The 22162-nt window shown below is 43.4% G+C and overlaps 1 protein-coding gene across 3 annotated transcripts in view; it reads right to left on the bottom strand.

Moving 5' to 3' along the window:
* Nucleotides 1–22162, bottom strand: part of CDC14A (cell division cycle 14A) — a 129490-nt gene that overhangs the window by 96863 nt on the left and 10465 nt on the right. For all 3 annotated transcript variants that reach the window (XM_039483548.1, XM_039483546.1, XM_039483547.1), the window contains exons 3-4: nt 13609–13684; nt 2223–2315 (exon numbers count right to left, since the gene is read on the bottom strand). In XM_039483548.1, the coding sequence (XP_039339482.1) occupies nt 2223–2315; nt 13609–13684 (169 nt within the window). The remainder of the gene's footprint in view (nt 1–2222; nt 2316–13608; nt 13685–22162) is intronic.

Here is a 22162-nt window from a genome sequence, read left to right as displayed (position 1 = left end):
TATAAAAGACACTGGGGTGAAATCCTGGCCTGACTGAAGCCAACGCAGCCTTGCTGGTGGTGCCAGGATTTAACCCTCTAAATATCTCAACCAACCAGAAAGGGTTAACAGAAGAAAATGAACAGCTTGTTTATTTGAAAGTATATTGCTATATTATCATGCCTAGGATAGCGTAGTTTCCATGAGAGAGACAGAGAGAGAGAGCGAGAGAGAGAGTGTGGATTGCTAGGTTGTGAGGTATGCTACTAGACTAGCAGTATATATCCCCCCAGCAAAACGTATCTGGCACTCAATTTATTTGCCAATAGATATTCTTCTCCAGCACACAAGCATAGCATAAGAGAGATCCACTTCTGGAAAAGAAGAGGTACTAAAATGTCAAAAAACTAGAGCACTTATGCTGCAAGGGAAAGCTAATGCTGTACATTCCCATAGTCGACTAGGTGCCAAACATCACTCTTAATACATAAAAACCATAAAAATTTTAAAAAAATATTAAAAAACTCAGAATGCTGGTTTTAATAGAAAAATTAATATTTTTAGATTCAAGGGCAGATATAGAAGCTAATTTTCTATGAAGTATCATATTATATACAATGGGTCAAAACTACTCATTTTATTAATCATTACACCAAAAACTTTACCCATCAGCACTTAATTGCATGCCAGAATAATTTCAGAGTATGAAAAATATCCATAACACACTTTCAAGTTTAATACACAGCTATAAAAATTCACTCTGGGATGAATTAGGCAGGTCAAAGGATGCTTTTATACTCCTTAAAATTAAACTTTTTTTCAACATGTAAGTTACTCAGCTAATCTATCATGAGAACCAATGTATTTCACTATTTTAGAAGCTATATGTTTATTTTTTAAAATCAGAAGAGTAACTAGTGTGTATATGAAAATATTCCATAATAAAGAGGTCAATTTTTTAGTTTACAGTCACACTGATGTAATAGACCAAGCTGTTATCTGCACATCAGCGATCAAAGATTTACAGCATCAACCAGCCAAAGGAATGTTATATTACCAAATTGTTTTTCTAAGAGAATAACTGTATCCTGTGCACATGCAAACCCTGGCAGCATATGGTGGCAATCAGAAAGTATTAGTTAGGACTGGTGAACAGGATAGCTTGGGACAGGTGCTCATATGAGCAGAGACTGCCAATTGTAACACATTTCATGGAAATTTTCCAGGACTCTTCCCACTGGTACATTTTAAAATACTTCACTTGCTGCAACACTTGCATATAGATTTGAATTCAGCGTTAAATATTGGAACAGCAATTTTAGAAAGTCCTGGATCAGAGAATCACAGTCTGGATTGGGGGCCATCTGCCTGCTTGCTCGGTAAGAAGCACACACTGCCCTATGTAGGTCTTCAGCTCTCTGCCAGGAGCTCCGGGGGGCGGGGGGCTTGATACCCTGCCTACTTCAGATTCCTTTACATGAGTGTCTGTGGTGGGAGTTCACTGTTTTACTCTCCATCTCTCTTAATTCAGCTTTCTGGTAAGAGGGGATGCTTAAGATTTGCAAGTACTTCATTCCAACAAGCACAGAGGCTGCTCTCTACATTTGGGCCTCTACCATGTTGCTCTGTACCAGTACGGAGTAGTTCCTTTTAACACCATCATGGTAACAGAGGGGAAGCTGCTCCATAGAGGCCAGCTAGAGCAGCAAACAATCCGGTAGTGTAGCAGGTACCAGGGAGACGGGTGTGTGTGTGTGTTAAGGGGCAGAATAAAACACCTTAATCCCTCCAGAACCTGTGCTAAGGGCTGGCCCACTGCTGGGACTGGAGGAATTTGTGGGAAGGGGAACAAGATGGGGGAAGAGAATGCTGGGTAAGGTGCAATACAGAACTTCCCTCCCCCTTACCAAAAAAATAAAATAAAAATTAAAAGCCTTGAGTACAGTAGGTTAAAATATTAGTTAAAAAGGAACTTTACAAAACTATTCTTAAATCACTATATCTGGGGAAAAACAAACTTTTTTTTTTTTTTTTTAAAGTGCCAGAATAGGCTACTACAGAAAAAGCAACTCCATCAAAGTTCTAATTACACCTTGAAGAGACAGTACAAAGAGCTAGATTACAGAAGATTGAATGACAGTCTCACTATTTCACTGAAGTCTATGTTTTGCTGCCATGTAAAACTATGGCTAAAGTGTCTGCTCAGGGAAGAATAGAGGTGTATATAAACAAGTGATACTTACTGCATATGACCCTATTAAAAATGCTGCATTTGCTCGTTTCCGCTGATCAAAACTGGTATAGTGGACTATTTTCTTTCTTGATAGACTGAAAGACTGTTTAAAGAGAAAGGAGAGGGATGCGTCAGCTACGTTAATTACAGGAAAACACAGGACTTACAAAAAGCCAGAGCTTTAGAAAAAATCATTTTCAATCTGATAAAATAATCAAAAATATTATGGAGGTGAGTGAGGCAGTATCTTTCATTGGACCAACTTCTGCTGGTGAAAGGGCGCCTCCGGCCCATTCCCTGCTGTTCTCCCTCCCATGCAGCCTCAGCTCACCCCGCTGCAATGCTTTGGGCGGTGGGCCTGCGAGCTCCTGGGGCAATACCCAGCCTGACCCGGTGCTCTGTGCTGCGCGGTGCATGCTGTAGCACCGCCAGCCACCAGTGCTCCAGGCAGCGCTGTATGGGGCGGGGGGATTGGATAGAGGGCAGGGGAGTTTGGGGTGGTGGTCGGGGCAAGAGAGTGGATAGGGGTTGGGGGGGGTCAGGGACCTGGGGGGGGCAGTCAGAGGACAAGGAAAAGGGGTGGTTGGATGGGACAGGGGTCTGGGGGACAGTCAGGAAGGAGGGGGGGTTCGATGGGGTGGTGGGGGGCAGTCAGGGGAAGAGGTTCTGGGGGCAGTCAGGGAGCAGGGAGCAGGGGGGGTGGATGGGGCAGGGGTCCCGGGGGCGGGGGCATCCAGGAACGGGGGGGTTGGATGGGACAGGACAGGACAGGAGTCCCAGGCGTGGGCCGTCAGGGGTGAGAAGCAGGGGGTGGGGGGGACCACAGTCCCCTCCCCTAACCGGCCCTCCATACAATTTCCAAAACCTGATGTGGCCCTCAGGCCAAAAAGTCTGTCCAGCCCTACTCTAGCCTGAGCCTGAATGTCTACACCACAACTTAACAACCCACTGGGCTCGGGCTGAGTCAGTTGGCATGGGACAGCCATGAGTATTTACTGCAGTGTAGACATACCCTTAGTATTAGGCCTAATCTTATTTCCCACATTGATTTCACTAATCCTTCTAAAACCATCTGAAAAGAAACAGTTAACTAATTGCACAGATAAGGAGATACAAGTCATAGTGAATAAGTGTTTAAAAACAGCAATATTTAGTTCACAAGGATTCTCTTTAGAATTAAATAAAGGAAGACCAATGATTATAAAATCTCAGCAAGAATGGAAATCTCAGAAATCTGTAACTGACTTAAAACTGGAACAGTTAGTTAAAGCACATGTGAACCACAGTGATGCAGTGATATTTAGTTCACTCAGTGAATAAGTGTTGAATCACTGAATTTATAATATTGATATTTTGTAATACCATAATTCCACTAAACTGTGTAAGCTTCAGATCACAATGCACTTTCGGACAGATGAGCATGGATTTCTACACTAATTCTGCAAATGTTTTAAGCAGTGTTCATGGAGACTGGGTTTAGGGAGCAAGTTTCTTGACAGAAACCTCTCTCAGATTCAGCACTGAAAATTTTTGAGGAGTACTGCACACTACTACAGATTTTTGCAGCATTGTCAATTAACAATTGGATTGGTGCTAGCCATACTGACTTTTCATGCAGACTGAAAATAAAATTTAAGATACAGAATTTTCTACAAGGGTTCATATGAAAGCCTTAAATACCAAAAACCATTTCTCTAAAAGAAACCAAAAATAGCCAGCAAATTTAAGAGAAACTTATTGTAATACTTTCATCAGTTTCTTTAGTCCTATCCTCCATAGGAACAGCCCCTCAAGCGATGGATCTGTCTGTATGTTATGATAATGGTCTTATAAACCACTGCTTCCACAGGAGGATAAACAGTGTGATTTAAATTAATGTGACTGGAGTACATCTAAATGGGACTATAATCCCCCAGAGTGAGGGAGGAGTATCCTCACGGATTACGACAGGTCATGCTTGGAGACAGACAAGCATGACCTGCTTTATATTTATTTATATGTGTATGCCCCCATCTTCTATGGCATTCAACAGATATTAAAATCTGACAAATCACATCAATAGCTCAAGAATATAGGAATACACTTTTTCTTTATCACATTGGCATCCAGCATTCTGTGATTTTTACCAAGTCTATTATGGTCTAAATCAGAAAAAAAATACAGTAATAGTGCCACACAAACAACAGTTGTAGTTTATTGTCTACATCTCATTTTAAATAATTCATAGCAACATAATGTACAGTTCTTTTGAAATACAATTCTTTCTATAGCCAAGAATACTTTGGAATTTGCTTTATTTAAAAATCATTTTAAAAATTGTTCAGTAGTCATTTAAAAACCTCTTCTACTTAAAACAGCAATCTTTTTTTATTTTTTAACAGGGTGATAAACTTTATTGTTGTACCAAGTGTGAGTGAGAGAGAGCGTGTGTTAGTGGGCGGGGGGGATACACCCTCAAATTCTCAGAAGCATCTCTGACATTTAAGGTAAACTACTGGAATATAGAATTTTCATTACTTCTATGCCATTTGAAAAAAAAGTAGTGAGAACTATACTTCAATCTCTATGGACCCAGATTTCTATATTGTACATTTAAATCAATATTTGACAACGCTTAAAGCTTTAAATAAGAGATTGAAAACTGGTCTTAAATAACTAGATGAAAAATTCATTTACAATACAGCAAATGCTGAAGGAAATTTACAAAGTAAGCATTTGAATTGCACATTCCAGTAGATTCAGAAATGTTGAACACTGCTACCATGCTATATCACTACTCGGATATGTTAAAAATCCCATTCATTTAGGAACAATGACAACCAGTACTGGCTGAAATGACATTGTTGCAAGAGCACTATGCTGTGTATCTGCACTTAACATTTACACAATTGAAACTTATGTTCAGATCAAGTCCAGTTCCACCACTATTACTAAAGTTATACAGACTAGAATTAAATGCAGTAGATTATATTTAACATATTAAGCCATTAGATCCCCAGTTCTGCAAGCTGATCCGTATGGGCTGAAATTTAAAACGCGTGTGGAGCCCTCTGAGATCTGTGAATTTTCACAGAGGTCCACTGCTTAGATCAGCTTACAGGGCCAGGACTTTAGTTATGCTAAAACACTTGGAAATAATTTTAGTATTCGCCAAAAGAATACCTACAATTTTAAAGTTTACACATGTAAGGGGAAAAAAAGTATTCAGATTACTTTCAGCTAGTTTTTAAAGTCTATATAGTGCCACATACCAATTATTTTTAAATATGTAAAGAAAGATTTAATATGTACAATACAAAGAACTAAGAATGCTCTTCCTCTGGTTTCCTAGGATACCATAGTTTAGAGGTTACAGTAGTAAAACTCATGAAGTTATATATTAAAAAAATCATAGTTAACTAGCCTTAGTCCACATTCTTCAAATGCTACAAAAGTGCTTCTTTATTCAAAATTATAATAATGAAAAGTTACTTATTTTAGTAATTTAACTAGAGCTTTTACTATACACAAACCATCAGGCTTATTCAACAAAGAAAAGTTTCTCAATTAGTAAGGATGCAAAAGTCCACTTAACACAACATGACAATAGTGCTATACATTTCATGGTGAACTCTGGAATATGCTCAGAGTACTTTGAAGTTAAAACACATCTCTAACAGGAAGTCTTTTTGTAATATAAAAACATATGAAAAGCAACATGCTAGTTCTAGTTTTAAGTAAAGAAAATCTAACCCATTAATTTACACAACAGAATTCTAAACAAGTTCATACTGTTCAATTATTTAGAGAGATTCAAGACAAAACAAGCATTACAAAAGAAAATGCCAGAAGTTTTAGAAATTCTCATTTATGCCGTGGCTAGATTAGCATTTCATTAGGATGGTCACTGGATGATGTCACAATATACTACTCAATCAATATGGCACAGCCCTTGCATTGTTCAGCATGAAGATATTGCTTTGTATTTAACAGAAAATTAGATTACTGCAAGTTCAGATAAATCTAAGCGAAGTTTGCAAACTGTCTCATCTATCATAGTTTAGAACAGGGGTCGGCAACCTTTCAGAAGTGGTGTGCCGAGTCTTCATTTATTTACTCTAATTTAAGGTTTTGCGTGCCAGTAATATATTTTAATGTTTTTAGAAGGCCTCTTTCTATAAGTCTATAATATATAACTAAACTATTGTTGTATGTAAAGTAAATAAGGTTTTTAAAATGTTTAAGAAGCTTCATTTAAAATTAAATTAAAATGCAGAGCCCCCCGGACCAGTGGCCAGGACCCGGGCAGTGTGAGTGCCACTGAAAATCAGCTCACGTACTGCCTCCGGCACACATGCCATAGGTTGCCTACCCCTGGTTTAGAATATAGATCCCTAAAGTTCTGTGCATTGCTAAAAATAAAGTTTGCAAGTAATATTTTTATAGCAATTTTATGAAATCAGATTTATTTAGCAGAACAAACAGCAGTATAGCACGGCATGGTTACTCTATTTGTTCTTCACCTGTTTGAAAAAGAGTGTACCCTTGAGCTTCCCTGAACAATCAAGCTCCACAATATCATAAATGTTAAAGTGGGCTAAGCATTTCACTACAGCTCAGTTTCAAAGAGCAAACAGGATATTATGATCAAGTATTCTTGTCTTGCTGTTGATTACTCAGAACAGCATATAAGCTCCATAGCAATCAGTGATCAAAACACAAGAAATGAAACAAGGTCAACAGGCTCTCTTATCAAGCATAACCTCTCAGTCCTTTACCTACAGTTTTGTTTTTTGTTTTGTTTTTTGGAGAAAAGATATCCTTGAATAAGTTCTGACTATACAAAAAACAGTTGCCAAGCCATAACTTAAAAAAAGCAGAGACTTTTCTCCCCACCACGTTTAAAGACTAAAAGTAGCCAATTGTTAAAAAACAAACATCTGCCCCCGCACAAGTTGTGGCAAAGTGGAGATTTTTCCTGATTATACTGTATGCGAGTCTTACTGTTGAGCCTATGTGAGTTTTGCATAAATAATGCGTGCCTCAGTTTCCCCGTGTGCTGCACCAATACCTCAGTGGTGAGAATAAGGGTGTGTGACTTTGGCTGAGACCTCTGGGGCAGGTGAGGCTGCTCCAGCTGTTTGCATGCATGCTAGGACAGGTGCCCTTTGTAACCTGAGGGGGGGGGGAGGGGATGCAACCAGGTGACTCTTTGCCCAGGGACAAAGACAAGGAGGAGGAGCAACAGGGGTATTGGAGGTTGGGTTGCTGGAAGCTGGGCTGTCTGCTTGGGGGGACTGGAAGAGAGGGATTCCAGGGCTTCTGGCCCAGGACTCCCCAAGATGGACTTGGCTGAAAGTCACTGATTTCTGTGCTAACAAGTTCTGTCCTACGTCGTGTTCCTGTCACCTAATAAACCTTCTGTTTTACTGGCTGTCTGAGAGCCACATTTGACTGCTCCCCAAGAGCATCACCCAGGCGGACTCGCTGCGGGAAGCACATGAGGAGGAAAGGGAGGCTGAATACTCCAAGGTCAGACCCAGGAAGGTCAAAGCTGCGTAAGCTTCTTGCCCTGGCAACAGTATGTTCAGAGAAAGGAGGCATGCTACCCCAGAGTCCTGACTGGCTCTGGAACTACTCCATATGAAGCATTGGCCCACTGACTTCAAGACACAAGTACACTCACAAACACAGCTGAAGTACAACTTCTCAGAAGCCATTTAACTTATTTAAAGTACATGTTGGTTATAACAGACATGCTCCCAAGTATTGTCCATTATACTAAATATACATGACTGGATATCAAGGAATTAAAAAAACCCTAAGAATAAGGGAATATTTAAGTGGAGACCAGTATTTGATGGGATGTAGCTGTCACTTAGTAACTTTCTAAGCATATTTAATTTGTATTTCACTTGGGGGAACTTTGTGTGTGTTTTCTGAAAGGAGTTTTATCAAACGTTGATTTGTTTTTTTCCAGTAGTTCGCAACTGACATGCCTCCACTTCTAGAATGGATATAAGGATTGAGGCTTTGTTCCTATTATACACGGAGCAGGACTCTCAACACCACCAGGCACTTGACGAGAGAGTCTCAGCGGGAACAAGAGTGTCTCCATGTTTCTGCTCCCAAAGGCAGCCATCCTCATGAAAGAGGTATTACAGGTCTCCACTCCCCAAAGATTCTGCCTGTTTCAGGCAGAAAGAAATCATGGTAATTTGGAGAAGACATAGCACATCACAGTGAGGCTTCAGGCTACAGCTGTTTTAGGTTGCGAGTTTGTCATGGAGGTCACGGATTCTATGCTTTTCCGTGACCTTTGCAGTGGCCGGTGCGCTTGGCTCAGGGGCAGTTCAGACAACCCCTGTGCCAGGTGCACTGGCTGCTGCTGGGGCAGTCTTGGGCCACTGCGTCCCCCCCCCATCCCCCAGCAGCAGAAAAGTTTGGGTGTGGGAGGGGGGAACAGGGGTTAGGGCACAGGACAGGTTGAAGCAGAAGCACAGGGACCGCCACTCGCATGCATCCGCTGCAGGAGCCCCCTCGGGGGGGCCACCGGGCTGCAGTCCAGGCAGGCGTGCCCCCTAGCTCTACCCTCATCGTGCTTGGAAGGCAGTTAAGGTGGGGGGGTCTCCAGAAGGGGCAGTCAGGGAACAAGGAGCAGGGAGGCTTAGGTAGGGTGTGGAGTTCTAGGGGGCAGTTAGGGCCAGGGGGTCCCAGAAGTCGGGATGGGAAGTGAGAGGGAGTGGATGGGGTAGGGCTAGGGCAGGGCTCTCCTCTCTTTTTGATTGTTGAAATATGGTAACCCTAGGTGAGGGGGGAACTGGGGGGCACATGGGGGTTGGCTCCCGCATACATCCCGCAGCCTGGGCAGGAGGGACATGGCTGCTCCCCACTAGTGGCACTGCCGCCTTTGCAGGGCTGCTGCCCCTCTGCACCGTGCCGGCTCCTCCATGGCTGGGGCTTGCTGCTGCCGTAAGCGGGACACTGGCTCTTGGGTGCCTCCAGAAGGCGGCTCCTCCCTGCCGAGCTGCTGCAGCGGCCCAAGCCTGGCAAAGCCAGTGAGTGAACTTGGGGCGGGGGCCACTGGGGTGGGGTGGGGAGGGCTCGCGGGAGGGCTGTGCACCCTCCAGAGGAGTTCAGGGGGTGGGGAACCTGGTCTGGGGAGCAGCCCCTGGGGTCTATAAAGGCTCATTGGGATTTGCCCCTCAATGAACCGATGTGCGGGGGGGAGGGGCGGGGGAGAGAGAAACAAGGTGAAAGTTTTGCCTAGGGCACAAAATATCCTTGCACCGGCCCTGCCCCAGGGAGTGCGTGCACCCCAGGTTAAGAACCACTGCACTAAACTGATAAGATCTGCATTTTAATTTAATTTTAAATGAAGCTTCTTAAATAAATTTTAAAAAACTTGTTTACTTTACAATAGTTTATAGCAGGGGTCGGCAACCTTTCAGAAGTGGTGTGCTGAATCTTCATTTATTCACTCTAAGTTAAGGTTTTGCGTGCCAGTAATACATTTTAATGTTTTTAGAAGGTCTCTTTCTATAAGTCTAGAATATATAACTAAACTATTGTTGTATGTAAAGTAAATAAGGTTTTTAAAATGTTTAAAAAGCTTCATTTAAAATTAAATTAAAATGAAGAGCCCCCCAGACCGGTGGCCAGGACCTGGGCAGCGTGAGTGCCACTGAAAAAAATCAGTTCACATGCCGCCTTTGGCACCCGTGCCATAGGTTGCCTAGCCCTGGTTTATAGACTTATAGAGAGAGACCTTCTAAAAATATTAACATGTATTACCGGCACACGAAACCTTAGATTAGAGTGAATAAATGAAGACTCGGCACAACACTTCTGAAAGGCTGCCGACTCCTGCCCTACATAAAACACTCCATCCCTATTTATCTGCTATTGTCTTGCTTTGAATCAGCCCTCCACTTCTAGGATGACAGATCCAGCCACCTATTTATCAACTGCTTAATTCCATACTGCCTTCTGTCATGAAATGTCCTTCCTGATTTTTAATTAAAAGACCCCACGCAGTCCACATTTAAGTCCCTTCCTAAGACACATTTCTGTTGTATTGCATATGGAAAAGACTCACTGACTTATACCAACAAGAGAGTTAATGCTTCAACTATATTTTGCCAGTACCTGATCCAGGGCCACCTTGGGCACTCAGCTAATATATTGTATCCCTTCCCTTTAATCTGTTTGTTTTCGACCAAGTGCTCCACAAGACCAGGGCTGGGCCTTGTTTTTGTTTGAAAAATTCCAAGCACAACAGGGGCGCTAACAAAAATTATGATGTTAGTATTAGACATTTGATTAGCAATATTGGCACAGGAAATTCCCAATTATGCAGTCCAACATTTAGCTTTGACGCACAGGACATAATTAAAAAACCTGAAACTAATGATTGTTTTATACACATATTATAAGTAGGGTTTGTGGTAGGACTGGTTGGAATTTTCCCAACTAAAGAAGTTTTCAATCAGAAAATGCTGATTCATTCAAACCAGAATTGTTCCTGAAAACCCCAGACTGCCAGAGTTTTTGGCTCCAGGGCAGCCCTGCCATGCGGACTGCCTTAGAATTGGGAACCCAAGGGTTTCCAGGGTCATGGCTCTACAAGAAGGAGCCCAGAAACCCTGTGAACCTGGGCTAGAGCTAGGGTTCTCAGGCTCCCTGCCGCGGAGGTGAGAAGTCCTGTGTAGAGCTCCCAGGGTCTGTGGCAGGGGTTCTGAGGAAAAAGTGGTATGGAGTGGTGTAATTACAGACTGTATCAAGATGTACATGCACAAGGAGGGGCCAAATTTAGGTTGCATAGTTAGGCAACTGTAAATTTTGAATTTCTTAATTTCTGAGTGCTTGATTTCTCAACTTTAATAATGTTCCTTAACGTGTCTGACGAAGTGGGTATTCACCCATGAAAGCTCATGCTCCAATACGTCTGTTGGACTATAAGGTGCCACAGGACTCTTTGTCCCCCTTTAACCTTCGTTTGTACCAACGTATTACAAAAACATAATAAGTGGTCATTTTCACTAGAGGTTATTTTGCAAAGGGGTTATGAATAAGATACTAACAAAAGTTTCTTGCAGAAGTTCCCTTCAGAGCTTTTAAGTTTGTTTCAATCAAGTACTTCTTTGAAACTTTATGCCAGATATTTAAATTTTTCTACTAAGTCATGTTCTTATAAATTAGCTCTCCTATGAGGTTCTGTGACAGTTCACTCCCTAAAGATTGTACAAGAATAGATCCCCTTTTGAACACCATGCAGTGTGGGACATTGTATTACCTGCAGAACATTTAAGGTCACTCGGAGGATGACCCAGCACATGCTGTTTCTTTTAAGAACACTTTTAATGCAGATTTGACAAAACTCAAAGAAGGTACCAATGTGAGTAAGGTCACTATGATAATTCAGAGTATCGGAATTGTTTTTGTAGTATTAACTTGTCCTAGAAGGAAAATTGTAGTACACCTCTACCCCGATATAACACGAATTCGGATATAACGCAGTAAAGCAGCGCTCCGGGGTGGGGTGGGGTGCGTGCTCTGGCAGATCAAAGCAAGTTCAATATAACATGGTTTCACCTATAACACGGTAAGATTTTTTGGCTCCCAAGAACAGCGTTATATAGGGGGAGAGGTGTAGTTAGATTACTTAGTTTCATTAGCTGAACATTTAACTCCACACATTTATTTAGGTGATAGTAATATATTTCATGTTGCGGTAATATGTTCTATTATTCCATTAGCTTTAATCATTTTTTCGCTATATTACATAGTCAGTGAAGAATTTGAAGGGAACAGTACAAATTTATTAAACTTTATACAAATTAATATGAGAATATTTCTGTACTTGGAAAAATGTTTTCTTGAAGTTAAAATGAGAACTGATCAAAACCTGGAAAGTTCCAGTAGATGGGAAATTTTCCCATTTCAAACTTTGCTGTGAATCTAAAATTCTGTAAAATTTTAGTTTGGAAACACTGACACATGGCATTTCCAAAACAAAACACAGGCCCTGGGATCCAGCAGCTGCTGACTGAAATGGACATATTCTTGTCAGTTTCATATTGTCCATCTCTGAAAAACAGCAGTGAAAATTGATAGGAAGGTCTGTATCAGACCTGTGGCCCCCTAGAAAGCCAAGCTAGGATTTCCAGAACTTTGAGGACCTCACCTTAGCAAAGGGGAGCCTGCAAACTCCAGGGTCCCCACTGGAGTCTGCATGGCAGGGTTGCCCCACTGCTGCAGACCCTGGAAACCTCAACAACTTGCCAGGAAGTCAGGCAGGTTTCCTCATCAGAAGTTGGTTTAACCTGATATATCTTTAAACATTTTTGTTTAGACTACTTAGCATTTTCTGACAAAAGCCTGTTTTTGTCAGAAAATTCCCAACAAAGTTTAGTTAAGATATTTACTTTTCTTATAAGGCAACCCAATTTGTTAGGATTTGCACCAGGTGCAGAAAAGCCACCTTTGTTTTCCTTAGGCATCTGGGGACAGGGCTGGACTGAAGGCTATGTGACTGTATTATTACTGCTCAAAGAGGTGGTCATTAGAGTCACATTTTATATGCATTTTTGAAAGGTGCCTTTTAATTCTGAATTGTATATTTTTATGTACTGCCTAGGATTCAGGACAAGCACTTTACAATTTAAATAAAAGTCATCATGGCATCCAAAGAAAACAGATAGATCCATGGGTCTTGTGTAAGGTAAGTCAAAGTCAAGGACCAAATTTAGAAAGCCCTGATGCAGGGGCAGAGAAGAAAACAGGTACATGGATGTGTGGTTAGGAACAGCAATTGTGCCACCATATCAGAAAAAAGTGTTTCTGTATACAACTGAACTTTTTTGTATTAACTGAACTTTTCTATGTTACTGTTATATTAATAAAGATGCATTGTTTCTGAAGAAACAATCTAAAGTCATCCTAACTCTTCCATTGAAAAATATTCATTTAAACATGCATTTTCATCCTTCTTTTATCATACATTCTTACCATGCTATCATCATCTTTCAGTCCAATATTATTCGTTCTAACATAACTATAGATTACAGGCAGATATGCTGGAAATGAACTCAAGACATCAACATAACTCAAAAGGATTCTGGCCTTCATTCCTTTGCTTACTATTCCACTAACTTCCTTTGGCTTATATTACATTTTACCTTGAAGAGAAAGAGGTGTACATTCCTTTGTGGTTCAATTGCTGAACAAAAGGCTCAATTTTCAGTTCCTCATGGGGAGTACATTTATGGCAAGACAGCACAACTTCTGTGTCCAAAGCTCAAGGTTAACCATGTAAATGACACTTGCACAGCAATGCTATGTACTGCAATTTGTTGAAAACAATACAGTTTGAATATTTGGCACAGAAATCTAAATATAAAGGGTTAAAACTTTACCTTTAGCTTCTTATTTAGTTTGCAGCAGTATCTGTATAACATCGCCAAGTTTAAAGGTCCAAAATCTGCATAGAAACTGTGGAGTGGGGAAAGAGATGAAAAAATACATTTAGAGAAGAACTAAACTATTTCAATGAACATCTGCTTCCAGCTCTTTAAACTGAAAGCCAGTTAGTAATTTTGCTATGTTTCATTTGGGATCCAGTATAATCATGGCAAAAAAGTTTTCAGTGCTGTTGAAGCAATATTTGACCAACTTCTGTTGGTGAGAAAAGTTTTCAACCTTACACAGAGCAAAAGAAGAGCTCTGTGTAAGCTTTAAAGCTTGTCTCTTTCACCAACAGAAGTTGATCCCATAAAAGATATTACCTCACCCATTTTGTCTCTTCAGTATATATTGGGCAATTAAAAACATCTTTTATCCATTATTGGAGGCCTCTATATTTCAGTTGCCTAACACTTTCTATTATAAAATATTCTCAAAACTTCATTTTGAGAAGTCCCAAGACCTCCACTGTTTGCAGCACACAAGCTCTCAGAGAAATCCTCTTTGTCCCATAACATTCTGTTCAGTTTTTACTGAGATATTCACTGTTGAAAACAGCTACTTCCCTTCCCTCACCTTCATTCCTCAGGAAATTATGACAGTCTGTCAAAACAACAAAAGAATACAAAAACATTCTAAGACCGGGCCCATGCTGCCACTTAGGGTATGTCTACACTACAGGATTATTCCGATTTTACAGAAATCAGTTTTTGGAAACAGATTGTATAAAGTCGAGTGCACTAAACACATTAATTCGGCGGTGTGCGTCCATGTACCGAGGCTAGCATCGACTTCTGGAGCGTTGCACTGTGGGTAGCTATCCCCTAGTTCCTGCAGTCTCCCCCACCCACTGGAATTCTGGGTTGAGATCCCAATGCCCAATGGGGCCAAAAATTTGTGGCGGGTGGTTATGGGTAAATGTCGTCAGTCAATCCTCCCTCCGTGAAAGCAATGGCAGACAATCATTTTGCACCCTTTTCCCTGGATTGCCTGGGCAGACGCCATAGCACGGCAACCATGGAGCCCATTCAGCCTTGTTTCACTGTCACCCTATGTCTACTGGATACTGCTGACAGACGTGGTACTGCAATGCTACACAGAAGCATCCCCTTGTCTTTCCAAGTTAGCAAAGACTGTCACCAGTCATACTGTACCGTCTGCTGCTGTCATGGGTGCTCCTGGCTGGCCTTGGTGGTTGGGGGCGCCTGGACAAAAATGGGAATGACTCCCCAGGTCATTCTCTTCTTTAAGTTTTGTCTAATGGAGAGTCAGTCCTGCCTAGAAGATCAGGCAAGCCTACTAAAGAACCAGAGAGGCAAACAGCCACTCTGGGTCAGAGCACCAGACATCCCGCAGAAATGATGAGCTGCATGCCATTCTAGGGGGTGCCCCTGCAACAACCCCACCTGTTGCTTCCCTCCTCCCCGACCCCTCATGGGCTACTGTGGCAGTTATCCCCCCATTTGTGTGATGAAGTAATAAAGAATGCATGAATTTGAAACAACACTGACTTTATTGCCTCTGCAAGCAGAGATCAAAGGGGGGAGAGGAGGGTGTTGGCTTACAGCAAAATAGAGTGAACCACCATTCTGCACTTGCTCAACCTATACTGAAAATGGGAATCTGTGATAAGCACTAGGATAGAAGCACAGGCAGGACTGAATCTCCGTGTGTGTGTGGGCCTTTGGTTGACACTGGTAAAATATAAAATGTCCCAGGATATGTATGTTGCGGGAGAGTTCTAAATGGCAGCTTAATTTTTTTTATTTGCAGCAAAATGTAGAGGTCTAAGTATATGATTGTGAGCCCTGGTAGCAAGGGGTAAGTGCGACTGCGCGGTGCTGCTGACTGGGAGAGCAGCCTGAGGTAGAAGCCTCCAGCTGCCATGATATTCCAGGCAGGACTGAATCTCCATTACACAAAACTTGAAGAAGAGAATAACCTGGAGTCATTCCCATTTTTGCCCAGGCGCCCCCGACTGACCTCACCAAGGCCAGCCAGGAGCACCCACGGGACGACAATGACAGATACTAGTCACACTGTACTCTCTGCCGTCCGCAAGGGAAGGCAAGGGGCTGCTGCTGTGTAGCGCTGCAGCACCGTGTCTGCCAGCAGGATCCAACATCCAATGGTGACATTGAAAAAAGGTGAGAAATGATCTTTTTCCCTTTGCTTTCATTGGGGAGGGGGAGGGGGGGGATTGATGACATATACCCTGAACCACCCACAACAATGTTTTTGACCCTTCATGCATTGGGAGTTCAGTCCAGAATTCAAGTGGTTTTCGGAGAGTGTGGTAACTGTGGGATAGCTACAGTCATCAGTTGCCCCTCCCTCCGTGAGCATCCATTTGGCTTTCTGGTACCCTTGTCTCAGCTCCTTAAGTTTCACGCAGCATTGTGTTGAGTCCCTGTTGTGGCCTCTGTCCATCATGGCCTTGGAGATTTTTTCAAATGTTTTGGCATTTCCTCTTTTGGAACAGAGTTCTGATAGAACAGATTCATCTCCCCATACAGAGATCAGATTCAGTATCTCCCGTACGGTCCATACTGGAGCTCTTTTTTGATTCCCGGACTGCATGGTTACCTGTGCTGATCAGCGCTTCACGCTAGGTAAACAGGAAATAAAATTCAAAAGTTCGTGGGGCTTTTCCTGCCTACCCGGCCAGTGCATCTGAGTTCAGACTGCTGTCCAGAGCGGTCACAACGGTGCACTGTGGGATAGCTCCCGGAGGCCAATAGTGTCGAATCACGGCCACACTAACCCTAATTCGAAATGGCAATGTCGATTTCAGCGCTACTCCCCTCGTCGGGGAGGAGTACAGAAATCGATTTTAAGAGCCCTTTATGTCGACAAAAATGGCTTCGCTGTGTGGACGGGTGCAAGGTTAATTCAATTTAACGCTGATAAATTCGACAAACTCGTAGTGTAGACCAGGCCTTAAGGAGCAACTGCTGCTGACATCACACCAGGAACTGCCAAAAGAGCAGTGCAGGGTCACAGAAGAGCCAGGAAAGACTATCTGACTACCCTCCCAGACCCAGAACATGACACAAAATGATTTTTCATCCTGTTGATAAGATAATAGCCCACTTTAATTGATTTGTCTCGACCCCCCACTGGGTAAAGCAACTCCCATCTTTTCATGTACTGCTATATATCTTCCTACTGTATTTTCCACTCCATCTGATGAAGTGGGTTTTAGCCCACGAAAGCTTATGTCCAAATAAATTTGTTAGTCTAAGGTGCCACAAGTACTCCTTGTTTTTAAAAGGCCCTCCCTCCCTGTGGCTGCACACCACAGGAAACAGGAGCTCCCCCAGCTCCTGACTTGGGAAGAGAGAAGATATATCCAGGCCAGATGAGCCTCCCCTCCACCACCTCCCAGACCCAGCACATGGCCCCAGTAACCCATTCCAACCTCCCTGGGGAAAACATCCTTCCTACTATCAGCTATTGTAGTTAGGGCTGTAGTTCAAGTGGCACTCACTGTCCTGCAGCGCTGAAGATTAAGGATGTAAACACCACTCATGGTGGGAGGTTGTAAAAGTTACAAGTATAATTTCTTTTAGCTTAAAAAACAACCCATAAGAAATAATATTCATGAAAACCCTATACTATATCAGAAAAACATTATTTAGGTTGCAAAGTCATGTACTTGAAATTCAGGAAGTGTCAAATTTACAGTTGCCTGGGGAGAAAAGTGCCATTCTATTGATTATTAATTTCCACATATTCCTCTGCTGACAACATTCGGAGAGCGGGAGGGAGAACAGAAACAAGAGATGAGTTTAAAGATGGCTTTCCCACAGAGAGGCAGGGGGAAGGGAAAGAAGAAGGGAAAAGAGTCTAGTATAATGACACTAATTTGGTATATATGTTGCCCTGCCTTTTAAAACATTGGGGGGGTATAAAAGGGTCACTGGTCATCTTTTTTTGCAAAGGTTCTTTTGAGACTTTGTCGCTACATTTGACATTTTTGCTTCTTTTGTTTAATTATTTCCCCCTTACGAACGTATGGAAGTTTCTTTATTCCTAATCAGAAAAGGGGTGGTGGAGGCGTCTCACAGACAGGGAAAGAAATTCTCCCCAACCCCCTTTCCTCCTTCCCCAAAAAAACCCAACCACCTAGGATATTCCTTAGTGAAGTTAATGACAAACAAGTGCGTAGGGACTTCATGCTTTAGGATAATGACTCCCAAACTGTGGTCTACATACTAGTTGCTGGTGGCCCCTAGAAAACTGACCAGTATTAGCTCTCCTTATTTCCAGCCACTTCTGCAGGTGTCATTTTCTCATTACAAACTGGACCTAGGTGTCTCTTTGTAAAAACATCTGGGAGCAAAGGAGTTTCCTTCCTGCCTCTGATGCTTAAAAGCAAAGAAAACAGGAGCTACTCACTACAAGAGCCAACCACTCACCAAGAGAGATTTGGGGGAGGGGTGTCAAAGAAGCAGGCATTAGAAAAACATATGGAGAGAGAAAGAGGAACAGGATGCAATGGGCAGAAGAACAAAAGCGGCCAGTGTCATTAACATACTTAGAGCATTTAATACATTAAATAATTGTCTATTACTTTTTCATAGTTATGTTAGGAAATCAAGGATTTTCCATCACACAGAAATTTTGAATCTTCAGTAACAAAGAAAAAAGCTGACAATGTCAGAAAATTTTTATTTGGAAATGTCACCATGGTTCCTCATGAAAGCTGTAGCATAGGTGCCTAATATGTCCATTCTCTTCTACAGACTAATCTCCCATGATATACCATAGTCTCTCTTCTTGATGAGAGGAGGTGCTGCATCATGAGATGTAGGCTATGTCCACATTACCACTTATGCTGGCAAAACTTACATCACTCAGGGGTGTGAATATTGTACACCTCCTCCCAGAGTGACATAGTTACATTGGCATAGGTGATAGTGTGCACAGCACTATGTTGACAGAAGAGCTCTCTTGTTTACATAGAACAGCTACACGAGAGATCTTACAGCTACACCGCTGCAGGTTCTCTAGCGTAGATATAGCCATCTCGTGGCAGTGGATTACCAGGAGTGCTGGGAGACCTCTCTCCCAGCATTCGCGTTCGACCACACTCACACTTCAAAGTGCTGCCACGGGAGCGTTCCTGTGGCAGTGCTATGAAGTTTCCAATATAGACATATCTCTAGAATGCCCAAGCAGCAGTGGTGGCATATCCATATATGAATATTTTGGAGTTTGAGGCATTCAGTTCTTCCAAGAAAAATTTTTTTCTGTCAAAACCCCAATTTTCCAACTGAAAAAAAAATCATTTGAAAGTATATGACCAAGCTTGTTTTGCTATGCAAGTATGACGTACTTTCTACAGTGATTTTATAATATAAGTGCAGGAGAGACAGTCCAAAAGACCATCTGTATTAAGAGAAGGGCCATACTATTAATAAAATTTGGAGAACCCCTGACCTAGGGGAAATGGTAATGAGATTAAGAGTCTAAATCAGTGGTTTGAATCGGTCTTAGGTTGGCAGTGACAAAATATGTATTATTTGGTAGCCTTTGTGAAATGAGCTAGGGGTCTCCAAATCAAAAGACCATCAACAACAACTTCACCCCTATTTATGGCACCTTATGGAAGCTGCCTCAGCAGGCAGGCCAAAAGGCAGGGTCGGCTTTAGGCTGATTCCCTGGAATAGGGCCCCGCGCCTTAGGCACCCTTTTAATTTTTTTTATTCACCTGGTCCGCTTCGGGTCTTTGGAGGCATTTCAGAGGCAGGGTGTGTGTCCACTCTGGGTCTTTGTTGGCATTTCGGCGGCGGAGGGTCCTTCGGTGCCGCAGAAAATCCGGAGCGGATCCCCCGCCGCCGAAGTGCCACGGAAGCCCCGGACCACCGCCAGGTATTCAAATCGGGCCCCGCAATTCATAAAGACGGCCCTGCAAAAGGTTGAAGCTCAGAGAATTCATTCTTTGGCTTCTTGACATGGTCCTTCCAAGTCAGAACTGAGGCACATTTTAAAATCACTGGGAGCAGGAGGATTTCCACATGCTGTAATTATGTGGTATTTTAACAGAGGACCAGAGTCTTTAGTGTTATGAATCTAGCATCCTCTCAAACTGTAAAATCATTTTCTACAAGTTTAAAAATAGAATAATCAAATTATAATGTATTAAACAAGCACTTTCTAAAATCCGTGGATGCCTTGGTATGCCAATTTTATTCCTTACAAGTCCTCAGCTCAGCCTGGATGCAGACACGTTCACCTTCAGAAAAAGACACCCACACACTTTGTTAAACAATCTGGTATCTAACACAATCCTGCTCTGAGAGAAGAATGGACTAGGTATTTATGTGAATATTAGTCTGTAAAATTTTTGTGCCCTGCCATTCAGCTTCCCAAGTTCTCGTTAATCCAATGACAATAATTGTAGCTCATCTGAAGGAAGGAGGGCACAATTTTATTCTCGTTTGGCAGACCAGTCTAAGCATCTTCTCTACATGATATGCTGATAGTACAGTGGATGCGGAAATACTATTATCATGTCAGACTTGTGGTGACTGAATCCACTCAAGCCCAGACATCTGTGACTAGGGTGACCATACGTCCCGGTATTATCAGGACAGTCTCGATTTTAACACGTCCTGCGTCCCGACTGCACATCGGTTGGGACGCCCTTTGTCCCGATATCAGGGACCGCTCACCATCACCGGCAAAGTGCCGGGGCTGGCATTGCGGCACTTCCTGGGGCAGCTCCCAGCAGCACGTCTGCCCGCCAGCAGGAGCCTGCAGTGCTGGCAGCCCCTAGGCACAGAGGCAGAGGGAGTCTCTGCCTGCTGCACCAGCTCCCTCCTGCCCAATCAGAGCTGCGGGGGTGGGGCTTGCAGGTGCTGGCAGCGGGCAGAGAGCCCTCCGCCCCCACACCTCACCCCACCCCACCCAACCCAAGGAACCAGAGGGACCTGCCAGATGCTTCCTGGGAGCCACCCCAGGTAACACTGCCAGGACTCCCCACCTCGCCACCCTTCTGGCTCTTCGGGTCAGAGCCCCATGCGTGGCACAGAGCACCGGAGAGCGCCGCCCCGGGCTCCCGCTATCCCAGGAAGCGCAGCAAGCCAGCGCGGCTATGAGCTGGGGGAGAAGCCCACCCCAGAGCGGCTGTGAAACTCCACTGGGGGAGCCTCCACCGCCTGGCTCTGGGGGGCTAGAGGTGGCCCTGGCACTGCCCCACCCAACAGACCGCGTAGCTCCGCTCCCCACTCACTGTGTGGACAGCTCCCTGCGGCGTGTGGGCTCCATTCAGTGTCAGGTGCCATGCGCACCAGTGGGATAAATCACTCCCCAGCCCCCACCATGCTGCCCCCACGCAGCCACCCTGCCCGGGCCACTGCCTGCCAGCAGCCGTGACCCAAGGATGTTTGGCCAAGGCTTGCAGCCTGCAGCAGCCAGAGGCAGGGAGGGCACCGAGTGGGCCGCAGCAGAGAGCAGGGGTGGGTAGTGCCTCGATGTGGTACAGTTTCCCCATGTGCTCCCCCCCCCCCCCAACTATCTCCCACAGCAGGGGTGGGGGTGGTTATAAAGCCAGGTGGGAGAGTCAGTGGCCACTTTGGGTGAGTCTGCACTGCAGTTTAAGCGCAGGGGTAGTGGGACTTGAGTCAGCTGAACTGTGTTAGAGAGCCCTAGGCTTAGGGTGACCAAAGGTCCCAATATTGGAGGCTTTGTCTTCTATAGGCAATTACTCCTCTCCCCCACCCCCCCCAAAAAAGTGTCTGATTTTCTACACTTGCCATCTGTGATCCAAGATTTCAAAATGTCCAAAAACAAAGTAGAGTATGTCCCAGGACAAATCCTAACGCTGCTGTGACGTTCCGGGGGGGGGGGGAGAGGGGGGGGTGGCTGAAGCTACTGGATCTCCTGAATTCTTGATTCAATGTTGTGCCATAGCTCATTACTAGCCCAGAGCAATCCAGCTCTTCACTGTCCTCTGGAGGATATGCACTAGAATCATGAGATAACTTTATTACCATTCATGAAAGGCAGTATTATTGTTGATTAGTGGGAATGCCCAAATTCAGCCACTGAGAAGCAAATCCTTTGTGTCAGCAATTCTGATGTCCAGATATGTAAACTCAAACAAACAAACAAAAAAAATCAGAGATTAGTTAGAAAGTAGAAATGCTTGAGAGAATTAGCTGGGTCTTTATTCTCTTTTCCACTGAAAGCGTCCTCCTGTCCGACTATCAGCATGGTTCAAAGCAAAGGTGTCCTGCTCCCAATTCATCACTAATTCTAAGTGACCAACTAGCATTTGTAAAATAAATTTTATATAGAAAATTCTTCTTCCATCTCCAATTTGCTAGAAAACTATGACTCTTCCTTCCATACAAGAATCTGGCCACAGCGATCCCTGTGCTCTCCATCTCCATGCTGGATTACTGTAGGTCACTATACTTAGGATCGAATGGGAATGCAACTCAAAGACTCCAGCCTACATAAATAGAACAGGCTACCACAAGCATATCACTCAGTGCT

Source organism: Mauremys reevesii, linkage group 8 (genome assembly GCF_016161935.1).
Source record: "Mauremys reevesii isolate NIE-2019 linkage group 8, ASM1616193v1, whole genome shotgun sequence".
NCBI lineage: Eukaryota > Metazoa > Chordata > Testudines > Geoemydidae > Mauremys > Mauremys reevesii.
This window is presented reverse-complemented; position numbering and strand designations above follow the sequence as displayed.